Here is a 22,176-nt window from a genome sequence, read left to right as displayed (position 1 = left end):
TATACATTTTACTAATTTTCTTTCATCTCTGACACTTTTATTATAGAGAAAGGGCAAATAGCAATATTAAAATATTTCCTCTAATTAATTTCCTTTTAATGTGCATAAATTTCATGCACCGGGCCACTAGTAGTTAATAAGATTATATATTTAAGTTTCTCAGAGAGTAGATCTTAAAAGTTCTCATCACAAGAAAAAAAAAATTGTGGCTATGTATGGTGACAGATGTTGGCTAGACTTATTGTGGTCATCATTTTGCAATTCAAAAAAATAAATCTCCCCAGCACACCATCCTAAGAATCAACTGTTTATTCCTAGATATACCGCCTGGCCAGCATGAGACGAGAGCTGGCCAGTCCAGAGTCCTCTAAGCCGTATGGACTTTCTGCTGACAATGGGCCCCTGGAGTGGCTTTCCAGCTGCTCACCACAGAGAGCCTACCTTCTCCATCACCTTCCGCCTTGAAGATCTGTTAGGTCTGGCTGTGGAGGGACCAGTGAAGCCAACTGGCCCTCCTGGGCGAGAGGAGGAATGAGAGCAGGACTGTTCACGACGATGGGAAAGCCAGGCTTCAATGGCCCACATCCGTAACCAGTACAGATGACATGGAGAGCAGTGCACTTTCCAGCTCAGTGGGAACCAACAGAAATCACTGAGACATTCCTGCTTTGCAGATGAAAAACCTCAGTCACGAGAAAGTCTAGGGCGTGGTATAAGTTCACTAATTAGTGAGGACGCCAGGCCCGGATTCCAGGCTTTTCCACAACCGTCGACATGACTGCCGTTGGCATCAGCTCAGGCTTCCACCCCACGTTTGTGCCCATGGCTACGGCAGGACCCCAGGCAGGGCTGACAGCAGCACTGTTATTCATGAGGAAAAGATTGCTCAGAGTAACTGTAATCTAGAACCCAACCAAATGGACTCTCTCACACCACCAGTGGGAGCATCTGAAAACAGTGCAATTTTGCAGTGTCTATGAAAAGCCTTAAACAATGTGCCTGCCATTTGACCCAACCATTTTTCTCCCAAGAAGTCACCCTAAAAAATAACCAGGGGTGAACACTCAGGATCTGTTCCAAGGAGCCCACTGCAGTTTTGTTTGTCTTAGTGAAATGCTGGACTTGAATAGTAAGGAGTTCTTAAGTGCCTCATGGCACAGCCAGACAACAGAATCTCTGCCACATTAAGCATCTGTAAGGGCGGGGGCTTCGCAGTGGTGTTTGGAGAGCTGTGCTTTCCTCACTCACGGCCTTAATCCAGTCTGGGGCCTGGGCCCCACAGATCTCCTCCCATGGAGACCCAGTTCCCAGCACAGTGCTCTCGCGGGAAAGGGACCTGGAATAGTTAATGAATGAGTAAATGAGGAAATAACAACTATTCTTACCGTGGCACCAAAGTGCCTTAATAACAAAGTCACACTCAGGTAAGGGGAATTACAAATACCATGTCAATAACAATAATTATTTGCAATGGTGATTATATGGCGATTATTCAAATTTGAATTACTTCATGTATTAAAAATAGCATTGACTTTCCATTATTATGATCCCCAAATTTTCTATTTCTATTAATTGTACAAAATGTATGAATAACATGTAGCTAGCTGTCTGATGTCAAAAAACCTAAGAAATTTTAATTTTAGGTAAGCTGGAGATTCTTTGACCACATCACACAACTATATACTTAAATATCCGGATGCCTAGCACTGTGAATCTTTTTTTTATTATTAAAATATTTGTGTAATTGGATACATTTTGGCATTTAAATGAAATTTTCTTTTTGTTGTTTCAGAATCATGAAGACTTTATCACATTTCTACCTGTACAATACTGTTGAGAATATAAATTCACACAACCATGTGGAAATCAATTTAGCGGTGTGTATGAAATGTTCATAGCCTTTGACCTTATGGTTCTATTTCTAGGCACACATTCTAAACAACTTGTACTCAATGTAACAAATAACATTACAAAGATATCCAGCAAGGTGCCACTTATAATAGTCCCAAATTTAAAAAGTACCTAAAGGCGAAATAAGTAAATTATGATATATTCTTAAAATGGGATTTAGAAGTCAATACAGTATTTATAAAAGGCCTAACAGTAAACTTAGCAAGGTTTATACTATTCTCCTAAATGAGAAAACTATTATACATTGTATATATGCCCTGAGCCTCATTAGGTTAAAACGTTTTTTAAAAAATGAGTGATATGTAGTAGAATGCCTGGGAGGAAGTGCATCTAGCAGGTTGCAAGGGTTGTCTTTGCTGTATTTGCTATGTTTTCTGTCATGGGTCAGCCATGCAGAGCTTGTGCGAAGAACTCCAACATACGCAGTCCTAAAATCATCACACTGCATAAACCACACAGTAAAAGTTACAGGGCTTATGGGGAAAATAGACTTAGGGTACAACACTCAGACACTTAACCAGTAGCACCGTAAAAAAAGGTGGGAACCTAATAAGAGTAGCACAGTTTTACACACCTTAAATGGTTATGAAATTCATAAATACTACAATAAACATGGCACTTAACCTTGAAAACACCCTAAAGTTTTCTTGTGAAAGTGGGCACTGGAAGGCTGCAGCTTGTCAGTGACTGTGAAGTGGTACCTACAGCTGGACACCACACATGTGTGTGCCCGTAACGTGTGGTGAGCTGAGGGCTGTGTGTGTGCGTGTGTGTTTTCTTGCGTGGCTGGGTTCAGCTGGGTATAGTTTTCTGCATTCCTTTAGTGTTTCTTGTGGATGAAAATGCACATAAACAAACGCAAAATTCACTTCATGCTCAAATTATCCCCTAATATCCTCGTTCCCAGGAACAGACTCACTTGATTAAAACAAGCATCAGAGCAGAAGTGCCTGTCCTGTCTTCCGAATAAATAACTTTGATAGCGGCTAGTAAAGGCATACTTCTACAGTCGTCTGCACACGCTGTACTATCTCACAGCCACTAGCCACGTGAATAAAGAATAAAGACATATGAACCTGCTTGTCAACCAGTAGGCAAAGGAAGCAATGGGATGACTAAATATTTTACTCTTCAAACACGTTATATCGCTGTTACATCTCAGAAGCATTACCCGATGACTAGAAGAGCTATGAGCTGTTTAAATAAACTCTGGTCTATCAGGTAAGTGTTGGACTAAATGGTCCGGAGGCCATTTCCAATGCTGATAATGAGATCTGATGATAGTGGGCTTTTTTTCTTATTAATAAGGCACTTTATTTTGGATCACAGTAAACAAGCTCAGTTCCCAGTGGGCTGGGATTTAGTACTCCATGAATTTCAAACAAGAATCGAATGCAATAAAAATAAATCCAGTCACATCATCCTGAGCCTAAGTATTTCAAATTTATAAAAATATGTTTAAAGTATATTTTACATGTTGTTGTGTCTAAGAAAACTGCAAATATGTGGACCATCTCTTATTTCTGTCATTTTTTATATGAACATATGCTGTTAAATAGTCCAAGTTACGTTCCTCTGACGACGGAAGACACTTGTTTAACTACTGTCTTAGCATCCCTGTGCCAACAGAACACAACCCAGAGACTCAAACTTTTTTATTCCCTAAATGTTACTCAACAACAATAGGAAGTTTTCCTCTATTTTAAAATTACTGTGACTTAAACAAACACAAGAAAAGTCCTTTCCTGGGAAACAGTGTGTCCAAATGAACACTTCCCTTTTTTTCTGATGGATGTTATAAAAGGGGAAACGACTCATTTGGCAAAGTCGAGTACATCATTACTCAAATCGGAGTTCAATAGTTCAGATTTTCAGAGGCCATGGGGAGGAAGAAAAAGAACTTTCTGTTTCCAAGGAAAATGATTTTGCCCAAGCTTTCCAAACTGAGCTAGTATATTCTACAAGATTCTGATCATAGGTACTCATAAATCAATACACTGAAATTGCTTGCATATCTAATTATTATCTGATTTTGAGGACTACCTGTTTTGAAGGACAATGATGTCACCCAAACTTTACAACTGTGCTGGCGTCTATATATATAAAAGCCTAAGCGTCTGTTCAACCATTCAACTGGTCGCTCTATGACACCCACTGACCACCAGGGGGCAGATGCTCAATGCAGGAGCTGCCCCCTGGTGGTCAGTGCACTCCCACAGTGGGAATGCCACTCACCTGACCAATGGGCACAAGACGCCAGGCTCATAGCTGGTGAGCGCCGCTGTGGTGGCACAAGCCTCTCCCCCGGACACTCCCCCTGCATGCCCCTCCCCCATCCTGACCAGGACTGGAATCGGGACCTGCATCAGGACCAACTGGGCATGAGCCCGCAGCTGCTTCTTGGTCATGCGCGCGCCGGTATCATCCTCAGACAGGTGTGGAGACCACAGCAGAGTGGCAGCGAGCCTACCGAATGGTGGAGGTGGCAGGTGCATCTGGGCCAGGGTGAGAGGGAGTAGCACAGCCTCCCCGGCCACCTGCTGCTTCACACACTGCTACATCCTTTGGGGGATGCTGGACTGCCAGTTTCGGCCCAACCCCTGCAGGCCCACAGAGGGACCCCACTGGTGCGAGAATCCGTGCACCAGGCCTCTACAATCATAATAATAGATATACATAAGCCACTTATTCAAGCCAATTAGTAATCAATGAACTATTAACTTATTTACTTTTTTTATCAATGAGGGAAACATGCTTGAAAGAAGACAGCTGAAATATAACCCATCCATTGGCATACTTTGCTAGACAATTAAGGGGTTTGCACATGGAATGAGACAATGAATGGCCAATGGATTTCTAAGCATTTCGTAATAGTCAGCTTCTGCATTTGCATAGCACTGTTCATACATTAGATCACTTAATTAATGATTTTCATGCTTCCTTTGCTTGAGAAGTTAATCATATCTTAAAAGAAACCATATTTGAAATATTGTCATATCTCTCTGAATGCCTTACTTTTCAACCTACACTGTCGTATAGAGTATCCCCCAGCAGTGACTCTGATGATGTGTAAGCAGACTGAGCAGTTCATGAGATCCTGTCATTGTGAATTTTGTGGAGGCAGATGACTGGCATTCCTGTAAAGACGGTACAGGTCTTCATCTCCACAAACATGGGGAAATGTTACTTATCAAAAAAAAAAAGTCAAGTGAACAAAATTATGGTAGAAATTGAAAAAGCAATAAATTTAGGGCCTGAGGAAATGTACCGGAAACCCACGGCCTTAGAAAGGATGTGACCAGGAAAACAGACATGGGGAAGAAGGTACAATGAACATTTCCACATCTAAGAATTTCAGGACTCAAAGGAGTCTCTGGAGGTACCCACTGAAAACATCAAGTCTGACCATGAACGAACTCTGAAACTGCTTCTCATCCCACTCCAATGCACGTGGGTCTCCTTGGCCCTTTCCTGGTGGCCCTCCCAGCACGTATCTGTTCAGTGCTGTTTTCTACTTTCTCCCCTGCTGCAATTATGGTGAGTTCTGGTCATGCAGGTCAACCTTTCCAAGTTCTCTCCCTCATACACAGAGGGTAGCATGGCAGCTGCTGTATCTCAATCAGGATAGTAGATGAGCAGAGTGAAAGTGCAGTCAGCTGTGTGAACGTAAGCCCACTAGCTTTTCAATTCTTCAGTTCTCTGGACTTCACACACTCTCCCTCTGCTCTCTGGACTTCACACACTCTCCCTCTGCTCTCTGGACTTCACACTCTCTCCCTCTGCTCTCTGGACTTCACACTCTCTTCCTCTGCTCTCTGGACTTCACACACTCTCCCTCTGCTCTCTGGACTTCACACTCTCTCCCTCTGTTCTCTGGACTTCACACTCTCTCCCTCTGCTCTCCTCCCTCATCCTCTCCAAATGGATGCTCTGAGGTGTTGCATGGTGCTGAGGGCCCACCTTGCGTCTCCGGGTGCACTGGAATCACAGGCTGGTGCAGTGGATTCCTGACTGCAACATTCCAGCACCAAATCTAGAGAGACGCCATGGAAATCATTCCTGACTTTAGATGCAGCAAGTCCCCTTGTTTTAAGCAACTTTCAGCTTGAAATGTCTTCCAAGTCCTTTCTCTAGGAGTTTATATGAATTGGAGAGAAATCATCACCATCAACTAAATGACAAATAAAACACTACAGTTTTTCCACGAGCAATCGATTTCCGAGTCAGACAGTTAAGGAATAAATTGGTTTGGTTTTCTCAGGGTTTTCTTCTCTCTCTCTTTTTTTAGTGTATTCTCATCATCACCAAAGTTTCCCGAGATGAGAAAGCATCAGGAACATAAGAAAGCATGTTTGATATTTGGCATTCATAGAGTAAAAATAAGAATATGTCACTGATGGAAAAATATTCAATGGTTGAAACTTCTTTAAAAATTTCAGTGTTTGTGAGAGAAAACACAACGCATTTAAATTTCTTCATTCTCTCATGGGCCTTTCAAGTGAGGTTAAAAAGATGGAGATTCTTTTTTTAAATAATGTTTTTAATCCTCACCCAAAGAATGAGGATACATTTTCCATTGATTTTAGGGAGAGCGGAAGGGAGGGGGGAGGGAGGAGAGAGAAAAATCTCCATGTGACAGAGACACTATTGGTTGCCTCCCACACATGCACCGAAGCGGGAGAAGGGATTGGCCCTTCAACCCAGGTATGTGCCCTTGACCTAGAATTGAATCTGTGACTTCTGGTGCACAGGCCGATGCTCTAACCACTGGGCTATGCTAGTCAGGGTAGATGGAGATTCTTAAAGCAAGTTTATGCTTCCTTCCACGCCCACCATGCAGTTTAGCATAGGCTGGTGCAGCACACCTTAAAACAGGGCCACTATGCTTTTCCCAAAATTTTCAAGAACATTCAACAGGCATAGCAGACACAACTTGTGTTCAATAATTAATACTGAAACCTTAGCATCCATCCAAAGAGCACAATCTGCAATTAAAAAAAAATCTCGCTAGAAACTTCTGACAAAAAAAAGGCCATTGGTCAAGTCACCATGCATATGTAACCATGTCAGTGCAGAAAACACTATGCACAAAGGCAGTAACCAGGACAAAGACACACTAAATACATCCTAAAGCCTCCTTCCCTATAGGGAATTTTATACCTGGATGACTAGCAATGATGGTCCTAAAGCAAGGATAAGGAACTCAACTCCAGTCCAGCAAAGGAGACGGCATAGAGCAGACACCTGGTGAAGTCCCTTACACTCCCTGTCTCTCCGAAGCATTTCCATTCTCCCACTGCCAGCTGGCTCTGTCACAGCACAACAGCCCATCCGGTCGCAGGGTCGCCAATCCCTTCCTGACTGAAGAGACACACATCCTTTCATTCCGGACCTCCTCCCCCTTCCTTAGCACTCGATACCACTGACCTTGAAACCATCTCCATTTCATTCCGGACCTCCTCCCCCTTCCTTAGCACTCGACCTTGAAACCATCTCCGCCCCCCACCCCGAACCCTGTATTATGAAAACTTTAACCACGGCCACAGTAGGAGAGACTTGTACAACAAACACTATCTACCCACCGACACCAAATTCTAAATACATAGTTTCTATATTTTTATTATCATATAGCTATTCATCCATCTATCCATGATGTCATTTTTAATGCATTTCAAAGTAAATTATAGACATCAGTACAGTTCCCTCTAAACACTTCTGCCTTCATGGTGTAACCTACAGAAACTGCCTCCCTTTGGGGAAGAATACACACGTTTTCCTGGTCCTGTGCCCCTTCCACCCTCTCCTTGTGTCTGCTACACACTTGCACATCATGGTCATGGTCACGGCTGGCACAACCTCAGCAGCCATGCCTTTTGATGGCTCCTGAGCCTGACCTCATTCATGAGCTGCAGCTCACCCCGATGCACTTTCCTCTTCATGGTCTAAAAGAAAGCTGTTTGTTCTCCATGATCACTGTTATTCCTATCTGTTCCCTATCATAGTCACAGTTACCACTAAACACACCTGAGCTGGAAATCTTCTCCAATTTCTCCCCCTTTCCTCATTGCCAGCATTCCACAAAAAGCTTTACAATTCCTGTTACCGAAATGTCTAGCACATCATCCCCCAGCCCCATGCCTACAGCACCGCTCGCTCAAGCCTCCATTGTCTTTCTTTTAGGCCCTTTAACCGTCACCTGCTCAGTATTCTCCAACTTTCAGAGGCTTAGGCTCCACAGCAGAACCGGAGAAGAGCGAAGAGCGGGTCCTCTGCTGAAATCTTCAACACGCACTGCCAGGCCCTGCCCCCAGACAGAGCTGTGCTGCCCAGTACGGTAGCCACTGGCCTCACAGGGCTAGTAAACCCTTGAGATGTGGCTGGTCGGCACGGAGGCTGCTGCGCGCATAAAACCCGCACGAGGCCTGTCATATCTCGTACGAAAAGGCAAAACAGCTCATTGATAATGTTTTATTTTTGTTTACATATTGAAATGTTAATATTTCAGACATGTCAGCTTTAGTAAAAATAGTATTGAAATGAATTTCACCTCTTCATTCTTACTTTTTTAAGGCAGCTACTAGAAAATTTTAAATGGCATATGTGGCTCCTATTACATTTCTATTAGACAACGCTGATTGAGAATAAGGTCCCAACTCCCGAAACATGCCTTTTAAACATGCCCTCAGTGATCTTTCCTGGTGTCTTGCTCCTCACTCGCCAAGGCAGGTGGTTGAATTAAACCACGTGGTGGGACCATTTCTCAGAACGGAGGTCAGATGATGAGCTATTGCCTCATCCTGTCCTCTATCGCCATCCCAAAGACAAAAGGGAAAATGGGAAAGAAGGGGGAGATCTGTAAATTATACATGTATTAAAGTACCAAGTCAAGGAAATATCAATGAGTTATTGAGCTTTTGAAAAATGACCCAAGACTGCTTCGATTTGTGTTTATGTGGTGGCTTTTCTAAAACAGAATGCATGTAGTGGAGCCTATAATCACTTCACATGAAGTGCCATCACCCCAAACCACTCCAATGATTTCAGAAAGTTCCCCAGGTCACTGCCCTGCAGTTCTGGATAGACTGTCCCCTCCTCACACAGCTGCAAGGAGCTTGGTCATTTCTGAGCTGTATCACTTCTCGCCTACATCAGCACTCACACCTCCCATGAATTGGGTGGCGGGCACTCACCTGAGAGTGACAAGGTAAGTGAAGTACGGAACCACCTTTAGCCTCCCTAGAAGTCTGCTCGTTATGACCAGTGAGCTGAAGGCCTGTGTTGGTAAATGCGTTGGTTTTTTTAGAAGTGTTAAATACTCTTAATTTAATATTATACATACACCACACAAAAATGCCTTTCATTCAGTAAAGGGCAACAGCTTAAGACAGGGAATTTTATTACATTTCTATAGTTGGGACCAAAAAGATAAGATGGTCACTGCCGGTGTACCTGCAGCCCTTGCCTTTCAACAGGCTGATGAACACAACTTGAAACCCGAGCAAGTCTTGCAGGTCTAAGAGACAGTGAAGGGCTTTCCTCAGAATGTAAACATATTAACACAACCGGTTCTATAAATCTAAATGGAAGCCAGTCTCCTGCAGGTTTGAGACGGCACCCGCCACCTCAGTGAAAAGTTGAACACTAGCAATCAAGTCCTGTCATGTTTTTAGAAGGGAGGACAGTGACCGCCCTGGCTGAACCCAAATCACCATCAAAGCTCAAGAAGCTGACCATATTCACTTAACCACAAGCCAATCTTACTTCAATCAGGACCGCCCCAAAGACCTGCTCTGTTAGCCATTCATGATCTGAACTCTGGTGTAGGAGAGCAATTTAAATATGGCACACGCAAAAAAGTCACGAGACGTTTGTAGCAAACAAGGCCGTGGCCAACTATTACTCATGAGTAGCGTTTTTGAGATAAGCTATCAGGTCTGCCGTTTCTGCACTCTTCTCAAGGCCAGCGAAGAGCATTTTTGTTCCAGGGAGTACTTCTTGGGATTCTCCAAATGCTCCATCAGTGTAGCCTCTCCCCAGGTGATACCTTTGTTCTTGTTGGCATCCGTGTAAGAAAGTCCTGGGGCCTGGCCTGTCTTTCGCCCAAACAGACCACGGAGATTTGGCCCAGCCTTGGGCTTGCCTCCCTTTTCCACAGTATGGCACTGGGCACACTTCTGAACAAAAATCTTCCTGCCCTTCTCAACATCACCCACATTTAAATCGCTCGTTATTCACGCGCGACACGGAGGTCCCCACTCACAAGCCAGACGTCCCGCTCTCTGATAAATAGAGTTTTACTGGGCCATCACAATGCCCACTCACTTACATATTGTCGAAGGCTGTTTTCCTGCTCTAAAAGCACAGCTGAATAATTGATGGAGACCATATGGCCCACAAAGCCTAAAATATTTGCTACCTGGCCTTTTCCAGAAAAAAAAAATACTGACCTCTGCTTTAAAGGTCATTTTCAATTTTTTTTCATTAAACAAATAGTGAATCTATTACGTGGCAGGTACAGTTCCAAGCTTTGGAGATACAAGGTTTAGATCCCCAGCACAGAATGCAGCATATCCACCTGAGTCTCTTCACACAGGACTCCTGCTCACACCAGCCAGAGTTTCCCAAACTGTTTTTCCATTGAGATTCACTATAGCAAATACATTTTATGCCTAATCCTTTCTACACACACACACACACACACACACACACAACTAAACCATGTTTGTCAAGATGCATGAATTGCTAGCTACCTGGATTCACTCCTCTATTGTATCCTATTGTAGCCCCTTCCATTAAATCGTTTGATTTTGTTACACATGAATGTCTTGTGACTCAGTGTTTGAAGACTCTTGGTTCACCAGCTTTTTACTGTCCAGCTCTGGTCTCCCCTAGTTTACAAACTAGAAACTATTCCCTTCAGGTAAGAGTGATCTGCTTCATCCAGGCCAAAGTTTGTTTTGTTTTAGATTTGGTTTTGGTTCTAAATATATGAATTGTTTCCCAATACGTTTTTTAAAAACATGTTCCCCAACATGTTTCTTTTTTAGTGTTCCAAAGGTATTTAAAAAATCAGAGGGCAGGGCAGTCAGGAGTCCACTTTCTTACTTGGTCACCACGAGCTGGAGCTGAGAAGTCCTTAGTCCAACATTTGCTTCCAACCTGCCAGCCTTCGCCACAGGAAAAATGCACCTGAAAATCCCAAGAATTTTTATCACAAGCATTAACTCCCCATGACTTCCCCCCCATATAAATATAAAACAGATCCAATTTGTTTTCTTTCCATCGTTAAATCTGGCAGGGCTTCGAGTAGGCCCTCTGGCTTTGGGGAAAGCCGTTTTAACAGATACTGTTGGAATCCGGGTCCTCCTACACCGAGAAGAAAGAGTAAGGTCTCATTAGAAAGAAAAACAAGTGGCCTTTATTTCTTTCAAACAGAAACAAAAACAAAACACACCCACGACATTTGATGAAAGAAACTACAAAAATAATTAGAGTCCACCAGGAAATTAAAAAAAAAAGGAGATGCCCGTCCGTTTTTGTTTACTGAAAAGCGTTGTTTGTGAAATGAAATCACTGGTGGCTGCAGCGTTTTCCTACCACAGACTTTTCAAAACAGCGAGTCGGGGAGAACGTGGCTTCAGTTAAGAAAGGTGCCGAGGGGAGCAGTGGGCTCTGGGAATGGAACTTTAGTTGCTGCTTAATCCAGTTCCCTTCTTAAATACCTGAACTTAATGAGACTCTGCCAAGATTTATGACCGTAACAAACACATCATTTCTGACTTTGTCATTCAAACCAGCCTGGCAACTTTGATATTTTCTATTGAAAAGAGAGGGCTAATCCAAGTAAGAACTCTGTAAAAGGGAAACGGAATTTTATTCCCATAATTTGATTGATTACTTCCTACCCTGAACACTCAAGAGAGAAAAAGCAAACTTTTTCCTGCCTGTGCTCGGATTTCTCCCACTAATCTTTTACAAGCAGGCAACAAGCATAAAACACAAATTACTTACACGGATCCATAGGCCAGTCGCGCTAGCGGGCCTCTAAAATCTCTAAGCATCACTGACTCAAATTCAATTCAGTGCTTTAGCTCCCCAGTTGTGGGAGGAGAAAAAAAAACTGCTGTAATTTGTTCCATTCTCAGGAATATTTTTTTGTCATTGGTGCAAATCCTCCAAAATTACGTTTATGTAATTCAGAGCCTGCAACTGTTTCCCAATTGTATTCTCCAGAATTGTTCCCTGGCTGTCAGGAGCCTCAAGCTCCTGTGGTTTGGCTTAACCCTGGGCAAGGCACCTCATTTTCTTCATACAAAGAAGACTCTAAGTGGCTTTTAATTCCAACATCCTTTACAACTTACCATTCTATCTGGCTAGAGCCATGTCTGATGTGGCAATGACCTGGCCACTGTACCGAAGGGCTGGGCAGGAACAATGACCAGCTGGCCAGAAATCAATTCGATGAAAGTTACTAATAACAATAATGAAGATAGAATAGTGATTGGAGGTAAAAACTGGGCCATGCCCTCATTGGGAGTATTAATACATCTAACGAATAAAAAAAAGTATCAATCAAAAAGTGCAAATACAGAAAAGAGTGAGAAAGATGGACTTTGGCAATGACTCGGCCAAATTTGTATCGGTGGGGCTATGAGGGGGTTATGGGGGGATTCCTACAGTCTACAGGAGCAGGCATTGCTGACGACAGCAGCCAAGGGGCACAGCCACCAACTCACCTTGCCCCGATTCCAGGAGCACAAGCAACTGTCTGATTATAGCTCGGATCCTATTTTGTTTTCCTATCCAGCTGTTTAGAAGGAAGAAGCTTGCTTATTTGGACCAATGACTAGTTGGATTTTTTCATGGTTATTGTGATATTTTAATGGGTGAGGAAAAAATCAATTGAATGGCCCAGGATTTCTGATATGCTCAGAACAATGAGTTCTGTGATCAGATTACTTCTTTAAAAAAAGAATTACACCAAAAGCAGAGGTGGCCTCCATTATTCTATATAGGCCAATGAGCGCATAAGGGTATTTATCAACTACTTTAAAAATTCACTTTTCAACCATGTTAATATGTTGCTTTGTTTTTTACAGAAGATTCAGGACCCAGAATCAAACATTCCAAGTCACTCTGCCACATGGGCCAGCCCTTCGGTCCCTGCCATCGCCAAGCCACCGAAGCCTGCTATGTGGGCAGCAGCCACACATGAGCGGCTGTCGGAGAACATGGAGAATGTTTCGTGGTGGAGCACGAGCATGCTGGGCCCAGCGCCAGTCCTACTATTTGGGAAAGTTACCTTGAACCTCTATATCCTGATCGATAATGCACCTACTTAATAATACTAATCATATCCATCAAGTCTCCAGACCATGCATCAGGGCACACAGCAGCATCCAGCACACAGTGGCCCAGCAAATGTAGCCATTCTGGCATGTCTACAATGATAGATGAATCATCCAGGGAGGAATCAGGACGGAAACACGGGCTTGAACTGCACTTTAGAGCAGATGGATCTAACAGACACACAGAGCAGTCCGGCCAACAGGAGAACGCGTGTTCCTCTCCAGTGCATGGAACATTCTCCAGGAGAGATCCTAGGCGGGGCCACAGACAAGTCTGAACAAAAGTAAGAAGACTGAAATCATCGCAAGTATCTTCTCGAACACAACGGTACGAAACTAGAAATCAGTAACGGGAAAACCCACACATATATAGAGATTGAACAATCTGCTCCTGGACAACAAGTCAAAGAAGAAATCAAAATGGAAATTATTATATATATGAATAGGGAAATACAACTTATGGGAGCAGCAAAGGCAGTTTGCGGAGGGAGGTTTACAGCGATAAATGCAATAGGTCAAGAGAAAAGGAAGATCTCAAACAACCTGGTTTTACCTTTTAAAAAACCAGAAAAAGAAGAAACAACTAAGCTGAAAGTTAGTAGAAGGAAAGAATTAACAACAAAAAAAAACAGTGAAAATAAATGAAATCAGACTAAAATGATAGATTTTTATCAAATGTGCATTGCAGGGTTCAAGTGTTTTGCTAATTAAAAAAAAATGGTTCAAAACGCACGGAGAAAAGTACCAAACAAGTTGGAAATGGCATTAAATCACAGAAATTCATTTTACCTACATAAGCATAAGTAGCCTGTCTTTTGCAGGAAACAGGTTCATAAAACAGATTCAATAAAGGTAAGTGACTCAACAATTAATAGGAAATACTATTAAATTCTCTGATTTTAAGATATAGCTTGCGTGCGGTTTTGTTTTGCTTACATAAACATGTAATGACAGTTGTGAAAAATGTCAAAGGAAATGCTTCAAGTCGGATTTCCATTCCTCTATCGAGCTGGACTCTCCATTGCACACTGTGTGTTTGAAGGCAGAGCAGAGAATGCCCGCGTGCCCCTAGGCAGGAACTTTGGGTCTGATGACCGGCCTCGGGCTGGGCAGCTCCAGCAGGAAGAACCTCCCGGATGCCCAGGCCTGGCCCTCCTGTGCCCTGAGGGTCAGAGCTTCTGGACGCCCTGGTCCTTTAGCCCCGCGATTGCTCCTGATCTGCTTGCTCCTGTGGCTGACCTCCTAGCCCTCGTGCCTAAACCAGAGGTGAAAAGCGCAGAGTAAGCGGGTAGAATGTCTGAGCTGGCCCAGGAAATCTAGGCTGTGCTGTTTCCTTAGCCACAAGGCACATCCACAGCCATGAGCCCATCTCTTCACCCCTGGCAACTGCTCCTCCTGTATTTGTAGCAAAAGAGCCAGATGCCCCCACGTCTGACTTTCCTCTGACCCCTGCCTCAGCTCCTGTGTCCCCAGGGACCTGTCATTTACATCAGAGTTTTTGCCCTCCAGCACGAGAGGGATGCAGTCAGGGTGGGCAACTTCTTAGACCTTCCTCACTTTACATCTGCCGGAGAAAGAAAGAAAAACAAAACTATCTCTGTGCTGGATTCAGAGACAAGAGAGTAGGAGGGGAGCCACAAGCTGATTTTCACATGAAATCAGCTGAGGGAGGCTGCGCATGTCTGAAGCGACAGGTGCTGGGGTGGCGGGGAAGCCTGCGCTGGGGCCTTCAGAGAGGAGCGAGGACCCCGGACACAGACACAGACACGAGGGAGCTGCCACAGGGCATGCAGGCACAAGCCCTGTCCCTCCGTGTGGATGCATCTCCTGCCATCTCTGTTTTTCCTTTTGTTTTAGAATAATTTTAGGTATTAAACTCGTAAAAGAAATAGTAAAAGAACGAATTCTCATATGCGACTCTGCCTTAATTCTCCTAAGCTTGTTATCTTGCATAACCCTAGTGCTATGAACGAAACCAAGAAATTAACCTCGGTAGAATACTATGGGCGGTCGCCAACCGGTGGCCTGTGGACCACTGGTGGTCCGTGAGGTCCGAAAGGTTGGCGACCGCTGGACTAGACCACTCACATTACTCACATTTCCCCTTTCCCATAAACGGCCTTGTTCTGTCCCAGGATCCAATCAAGACTATCACCTTTATTTACTCATTAGCGATCAGTCTCGCTAGCCTCCTCCCATCTGGGACAGTTTATCAGTCTTACATCATCTGGACCTTTTCCAAGAATACTGGTCAGGAATTTTGTAGATGCCCCTCCATTTGGTTGGTCAAATGTCTTCTCATGATTAGAGCGAGATTATGGAATTGGGAGGAGAATCCCCCACAGGGGGAGGGGAAGGGACATCCACATGATAACAAGAAACATTAACCTTACCACTTGATCAGGGTGGTGTCTGCCAGGTTTCTCCACCTTAACATTCCTATTTTTCCCTTCCCTCCTGCATTAGTTTTACCCTGAGCACCCCCCCCCCCCCCCCCCGCCCCGACATGCCGCCCTGGCTGGGCACTGGGCTGTGGTCCCAGGAAGGCTTCCTGGAACTCTAGAAGCACTTCCCATACAGCATCCTGGTGAGCAGGGCCTTGGCAGTGCATCGCGGGACATGAAGGGTTAAAGGGACTTCTGTGTGCTCCCTGTTAGGAGTCACAGGACCTTCCTCCAGAGCACAGCACGGGAAGGAATAAGGCTGCCTGCTGAAATAAAATCATCTGGAAGTATTTTCATTGGAGGCTGGCTTTCAGAAACAGAGGCAAAACACACTAACAAAGCTAATCTGGGGCATATGGCATTCTTTTCAGTCATGTGCATTTCTAATATAAATCTCCTAATCATTTATATCTTGTTTTTCAGATTTATTGTGAAGGCAAGTCTCTTTTATTCCTCTCCAAAGAATAAACTCCCTACCTAAAAGAAGCGAGTGCAGGCAGAGAGTCAAGGCAGCTCAGCCACACCAGCAGATCGTACTTGCTGTAAGTGCTCCCTAACACAGCCCCCACCCCGCACCCCTTTTTCAGTTGAGACTGAATTTAGATTGAGATAATAATGTTTTCAAAGTTCAGCCAATTCGGTTCCTTGCTGACTGTCCCTTCACTAGGTGGCGCTACAGGCCACATTCAAAGTAAGCTGCTCTCAGGAGTCAGTGAATAAATTAAAAAATAATTTTTCAAGAATACCACAAGCTTAATGTCAAGTACTTCATTCTTCATAAACACTTCCCCTTTTCTTTTGACGTTTGCTGTCATCTGACAACTTCTGAATCAAGCCTAATTTGAACTTCTGAAATCCCTTCCTGACCTGTTCATAGGATGAATGTCAATGTTAGAGGCATGATAGGGACCACGTGAATAATGCAAAAAGCAGAAGTTTCTATGAATGAAGGCAAAAAACTTGGAAGATGCTTCAATCCACTGAACTGGGCATTTTCTCATTTTCTAAGTTCTGTTCACATAATTTTATTTATTAACTATATCAATATCCCCTGCAGATATTTTTAAGCTGCATCACATTTAAAGTGCTGGCAAGCATGTTTAAGACAGTTTTATAAATGTAAAACCTAGAGAGCTAAAATAATACTTGGGTGTAATTTCCTCTTATTACACATTAGAAACATATATTCAATAAGAAACCTCAGCTTCACAAAGTTAGCTCATCACTTAAGCAGAAACACATTTCTAAAAGCTTGCAGTCTATATAATATACCTGGGAGACACACCAAGAAATGGTACTTTTTAGCAGCCAGGTTACTATTACTTGGTGGAGAAAGACGTCCCCCTAAGGAAACGTTCAAAATATATAAAATTCCCGACTTGGCCCAGCCCTTGGACTGGTGGTAACTGCAGTTTGCGATTGTTCAAATCCGTCCCTTGGAGATGCGAGGCGCGCTGTGGTTTACACCTGGCGGCCTGCTTGTCTGACTCCCTCCGCAGGATGGAGCATCGGTCTGTGGGAGGTTACCCCGCTGTCACTAACTGCACCGGCTCAGGGTGTTCCCATGACCCCTCCAAAAATACCTATTTGACACATATTTCCTGACCAACCAACACATATATATGAGACAACTATTTTGCTAGAGTGTTTTCCTTTTAAGGGGAAGGCAGATTTTAATATTGTGGAGGATTTTCACTCATACGTGGCTATGCATTTGACATGAAACATAACAGCACATTATAAATCGCGTGGTTATGCAGAAATATTTGCTCACACGAGGTATTCCAGGACCAAGCTGAATGTGGCTTCATTGCTGTTACTGCTTTTAGGGCCTGGACTCGGTATCCCCAAAGCCTGTCCCATAGCGGGGTAACTGATATTATTCAGATGTTTCCTAACCACTTCATAACTTTCCTGTGACCAGTCCCATCCCTTCCCCCTCCTGGAGGTGTCTGGTCTTGCCCCAAGTGCGTGTGGGGATGCAACCCACAGACACACAGAACGAGGCTATCTGACTTGTTTGCTGGGCAGTCTGCTGGGAGGAGGGGCCCAGGGCCGACGCTCACAAAACAAGTGGCAGCACTGTGGCTTCTCCACAGGCCAGTGTGCCACCTCTCAGGGACGGAGGTGGCTACCACCGCGAGCTCCAGGGACTGTATGTAGGAGAGAAACTGTACCCTCCCCGCCCTGTAGACATGTGCCCTAGACTCAGGGTCCAGAGCAACTTTGTCCTGCTTCCTCCTACCCTAGCCCCCTCCCCATGTTCTTAACTCGGCCCTAGGGACAGAGAGACCGCTTCGGACTTCAGCCATGTGACCGAGCCCGGGTGGCCAGCCCTGCAGCTCCCTTGGCTCACATTTCGTTTCCAAGCCTCCGGGCAGAAGGGCCTGCGGCTCAGGAGGGTGGGAACTGCACACGGAGGTCCTCTGCAGCTGCTCCCAGCTGCTGCCAAACGCCGACTGCCCGAGAGGAACCGAAGCTCCTCCACTCAGCCTGTCCCTCCCTGGACTTGAAAAAAAACACGGTAATCGGGGAAGGCCACAAAACTTCGGTCGGGGGAGAACCGACTCCCAAATACCAAGGAAGCAATCTTTGATCTTCCCGAACGCTGCGGAGTGAAACAATTTAGGTGATACCGATCTCCGCTGAAACTGTCCAGTCTCACCAAGGAAAGCAAATCAAAACGTAGGAAATAGATGTGCCAGCACAGACGACGGGATAATAAATACTATCCTGTCCTAAAATATGAAACTAAAGTGCTAGAGAAACCAAACATTTACGTGCGCACACACATATAAACGTGTGTGTATATATATTCATAGAGAGAGACACACCCATATACATAAATACACGCATCTTTAAATCCTTCATGAGTAGGTATGTCTTGTCTTCAGAGAAAAAAGCACACCTTCTGGCTGGTGCAGGGGAGAGGGAGGCCCTCCTATGCAATCCTAAGCTCACCTGCTCTCGAATCCCATAGAGGCATGTGGTCGTGACTTCCAGAAAAGATCTGAATGCCTAGAAGTCAATGAAGCAACTCCCTGCTCTGCTTTATGAACCCACCACACGGACAACGGAAATGGAGACTATTCATGGCAAAGGATTGCTTTCCCGGGACGTGCAAGCCACAGACATTTGTTGTACTGATATCATGTCTGCTATTTTAAACTCATCAGTGTGGAGTTTCATATCCAGAAAACTACACTGAAGCAGCCTGAGTTATCATTGACAAATCTCCTAGAACATGAAAATTTGCTTTTGTTTCATTTATTTTAGAATAATGTTAGGACATTTTAAATTAATTAGAAGAAATCCTTTTTAAATATTTTTAAATAAGTTTTCTTTGCCTTCATTACCAATTTGTTCAAAGAAACAGTTGGTTACACTCTTCTTGGGATGCAGTTTATAAAGCACCTTATCTTCCCCCAGCATGATAAATATATTGAAACGTCCCAGCAAGGCATTTCTAACCCTCAAACTCATTCCCCAAGGGATTCTCTCCAACTTCCTAACAGCAACAGATTGCTCCCTTTGTCTGGACAGTAGGGGGCACTGCCACAACAAACTATTAGGGGCAGAAAAACAGGGCTAGACATGTATGTATGATTCTCCCATATCATTCATTGAGCATCTAAAAGCTATTATACAGATTTTTCTCTTCCACAATTCACATCAGGGTGCAAATACTAGGACTTCCTGTTTGTGTGTGTGCACACACAAGTGGTCATCAGTATGGATTAGAAGTGCTATTTTACAAATTTTGGTCTAACTAAAGAAAGTCTAACCGAACCCCTTATTCTAAAATACTGGCTAAATACAAGCAGCTGAAATGCACTTAACAGTTAACCCCTGGCAGGGTAGTTGGTTAGAGTGTCCACCGGATACGCCAGGGTTGCAGGTTCCATGACTGGTCAGGGCACATACAAGAAGCAACCAATGAATACATCGATATTAGTGGAACAATAAGTTTATGTTTCTCTCTCTCTCCACCCCCCTCTCTCTAAAAATCAATAAACAAAAAAATTAAAACGTGCTTAATAGTTAAGTGGCATTCTGTGTGGGAGATTTATTTTTCAAGGTGAAGTCTTCAGTCTTTCTCACAAACATCAAACTCTAACTTCAGGGCCAAATGAAAGGGAACTGTGGCAAAATTTCATTAAATAATCACATAATCCAGGCTCCACAGCTTGGATTTTTTTTTTTTTGTAATGAGTTTCCTATGTAATTGAGTTAAACTTAAATTTATGCATCCAATAAAAACCCATTGCAAATGGCAAAACAAAGACATTGCTCCAACACTTGGAAAATTAAATTCACCAAACCATGAAGTCTACTGTGCAGTTATTTTTGTAACCACCATAAATTGCTTTATAGAACTCCTCTGCTGGAGTAAACAATCCAAAGAAAGATTTACTTTACAACGTGCATCCCGTTTCCAAATAGAGAGTGCTCTAAATGTTTATGACTTTTCCCCTTTTCTCTCGCTCTCTCTCTCTCTCTCTCTCACTCTTTCTCCCAATACTTGTGTTTCTAGTTACCTTGAAGCCTTCCTTCTCTCTCACAAGCTCAGAAAGTCCCACAGAAAATAAGATCCAGGTCTCCAGGTCTCTACATACCGTATACTGGGCCCTCAAACACTCATTTCTGGAATAAGAAGAAACAGTACTACTTCGTGGAAATAAAGTCTAAAAGGTAAAATTTAAATAAAGGGTTTTATTACTACACATTTCACCATATAGAATAGCACCCCAGAGCCAAACACTGTCTTAGATATTCGGGGCAGTCAGCTTGCAATGCGTTCACTTATACACTGTACGAGGCCGAATTCATTGGGAACTGCTACAGATAAGAGTTTTAGGGGTCTTTAATCACTTCTTTCTTGTGTCCTTGATGGAAAAAACAGAGCTGCCTTTGTGCTAAAAAGAAGGACCTGTTGTTTTCAGATTCAACAGGTCATTTTTATAAGAACTTCCCAGAGGATACAACATAAATGACAGAAACACAAGGGGATTTTTTAAGAGACTGATGATTTTAAATGATATATATCCCACATTAAGGAAAGGTTGTTTGTTTTTCTTTCCAACCAATGAAAAGTTACTGTTTTAAAGTATTTAATGTTTGAATTTGACTTTTAGGACCAAATGTTTTCTCATGAGTTGGGTTACTGTAAATTCAGCTCCTGAAAGCTATCTGAGAGTGTGTCTGACCCCTCATGTAAATAAACTTGTCAAATCATGTCCATTTCTGTTCGGGGGATGCATGGTTGATTTAGTGGGCTTTTGATATATATTTAAATTGTGTTGTAACCTTTGTAATACTGTTTCTGTTAAAATGACAAGGAGACTGCACATTTAATGAACAAGCTAAAACTGTGAAATGGAAAGTCCGGGCCACATGATTTCTCCTTGTTCTCAGAGTAAAGAAAAAGGCCAGTATTTTATGGCAAACAAAGTCCAGGTGACACTAGGATTTATTAGAGTTTGGCTGATTCTATTATTAAGAGTGGGCAGAATCTGAGAGGACTGCTACATTTAAGATTAAGATCTAAATCAGACTTGTTTCCTAAACTGTATTAGGAGGGTTTTTCACCATGTAACCAGAGTCCTTATATTTTGTCCTTTTCTTCCTTTTTTTTTTTGTTTTTTAATTGACTACCTAATTTCTAAAAAGAATTGTCTGAAGCACTCTGGAAAAGTTTCTGGAAAAGTTTCTGACAAGCCAGAGACAAAGGGTACTTACTCTCCTTTATAAATATAGATAGCACCGGGCAAAACTCATTCCTCACCCCAAACAAAAGTTATTACCAAGGACGCCTTCTTTGAAGCACAGTGACCCGTTGCTGGCACTTGCTCCAACATATTTTTCCCAACTTCCTGGACTCTGATTTTGACACTTTTATGAAGTTTCTATATTACCACCTAGAACAAGTATCTGGGGGTCAAGGTGAATAAATACATGGCGGCCAAGACTGCATTCATCACAGGGAATTGCCCAGGAGGGAACGGAGAAGTAGAAACAGGCTTCCTCCGGAGAGGGGTGTCTACCCAATAATTGATAAACAGGATCTAGCTTGTGTGAGATTTCTTTCTTCTTTAGCTAACAAACATCCTCTCACAGAGCAGGAGGAAAAGATGAGATTGGCTATTTGGGGGAAAGGGAATCCTGAGGACTAAGGAAAAAACCCTGAAGGCCCAAATTTCCCACCCACCCACCTGCAAAGTGGATATCACCCACTCTCCTGGTAAAAGGAAGGCACCCCGCGAGTTAAGGACAATTACTGAGGACCTGTTGCCTTCTTCCTGAAATGGGGAGGGAGCTGAATTGGGGTTCAACATGGGCTCTTTAGAGCCCTCCCTCCACTGCCTCCCCAAACACACCAGCGCTCTGCCGCCCCGCCAGTGCCCCGCGCCAGCTCACCGGTACCAGGCGAGGCCCTTGTCGTAGCTGCGGTCGAAGAAGTGGGGTTCGGCGCC

The 22,176-nt window shown here is 43.6% G+C and overlaps 1 protein-coding gene across 1 annotated transcript in view; it reads right to left on the bottom strand.

Annotated features, from left to right (window-relative positions):
• The window catches only part of HS3ST3A1 (heparan sulfate (glucosamine) 3-O-sulfotransferase 3A1), a gene marked incomplete at its 5' end in the record, with an annotated part of 97,600 nt that extends 75,424 nt beyond the window's left edge, over positions 1-22,176 (bottom strand). The window contains one exon of the mRNA XM_005857343.2: positions 22,121-22,176. Coding sequence (XP_005857405.1) covers positions 22,121-22,176 — 56 coding nt within the window. The remainder of the gene's footprint in view (positions 1-22,120) is intronic.

Source organism: Myotis brandtii, unplaced genomic scaffold (assembly GCF_000412655.1).
Source record: "Myotis brandtii unplaced genomic scaffold, ASM41265v1 scaffold1103, whole genome shotgun sequence".
Taxonomy (NCBI): Eukaryota; Metazoa; Chordata; class Mammalia; order Chiroptera; family Vespertilionidae; genus Myotis; species Myotis brandtii.
Note: the sequence above shows the minus strand (reverse complement) of the source record. Positions and strands in the feature narration are given on the sequence as shown.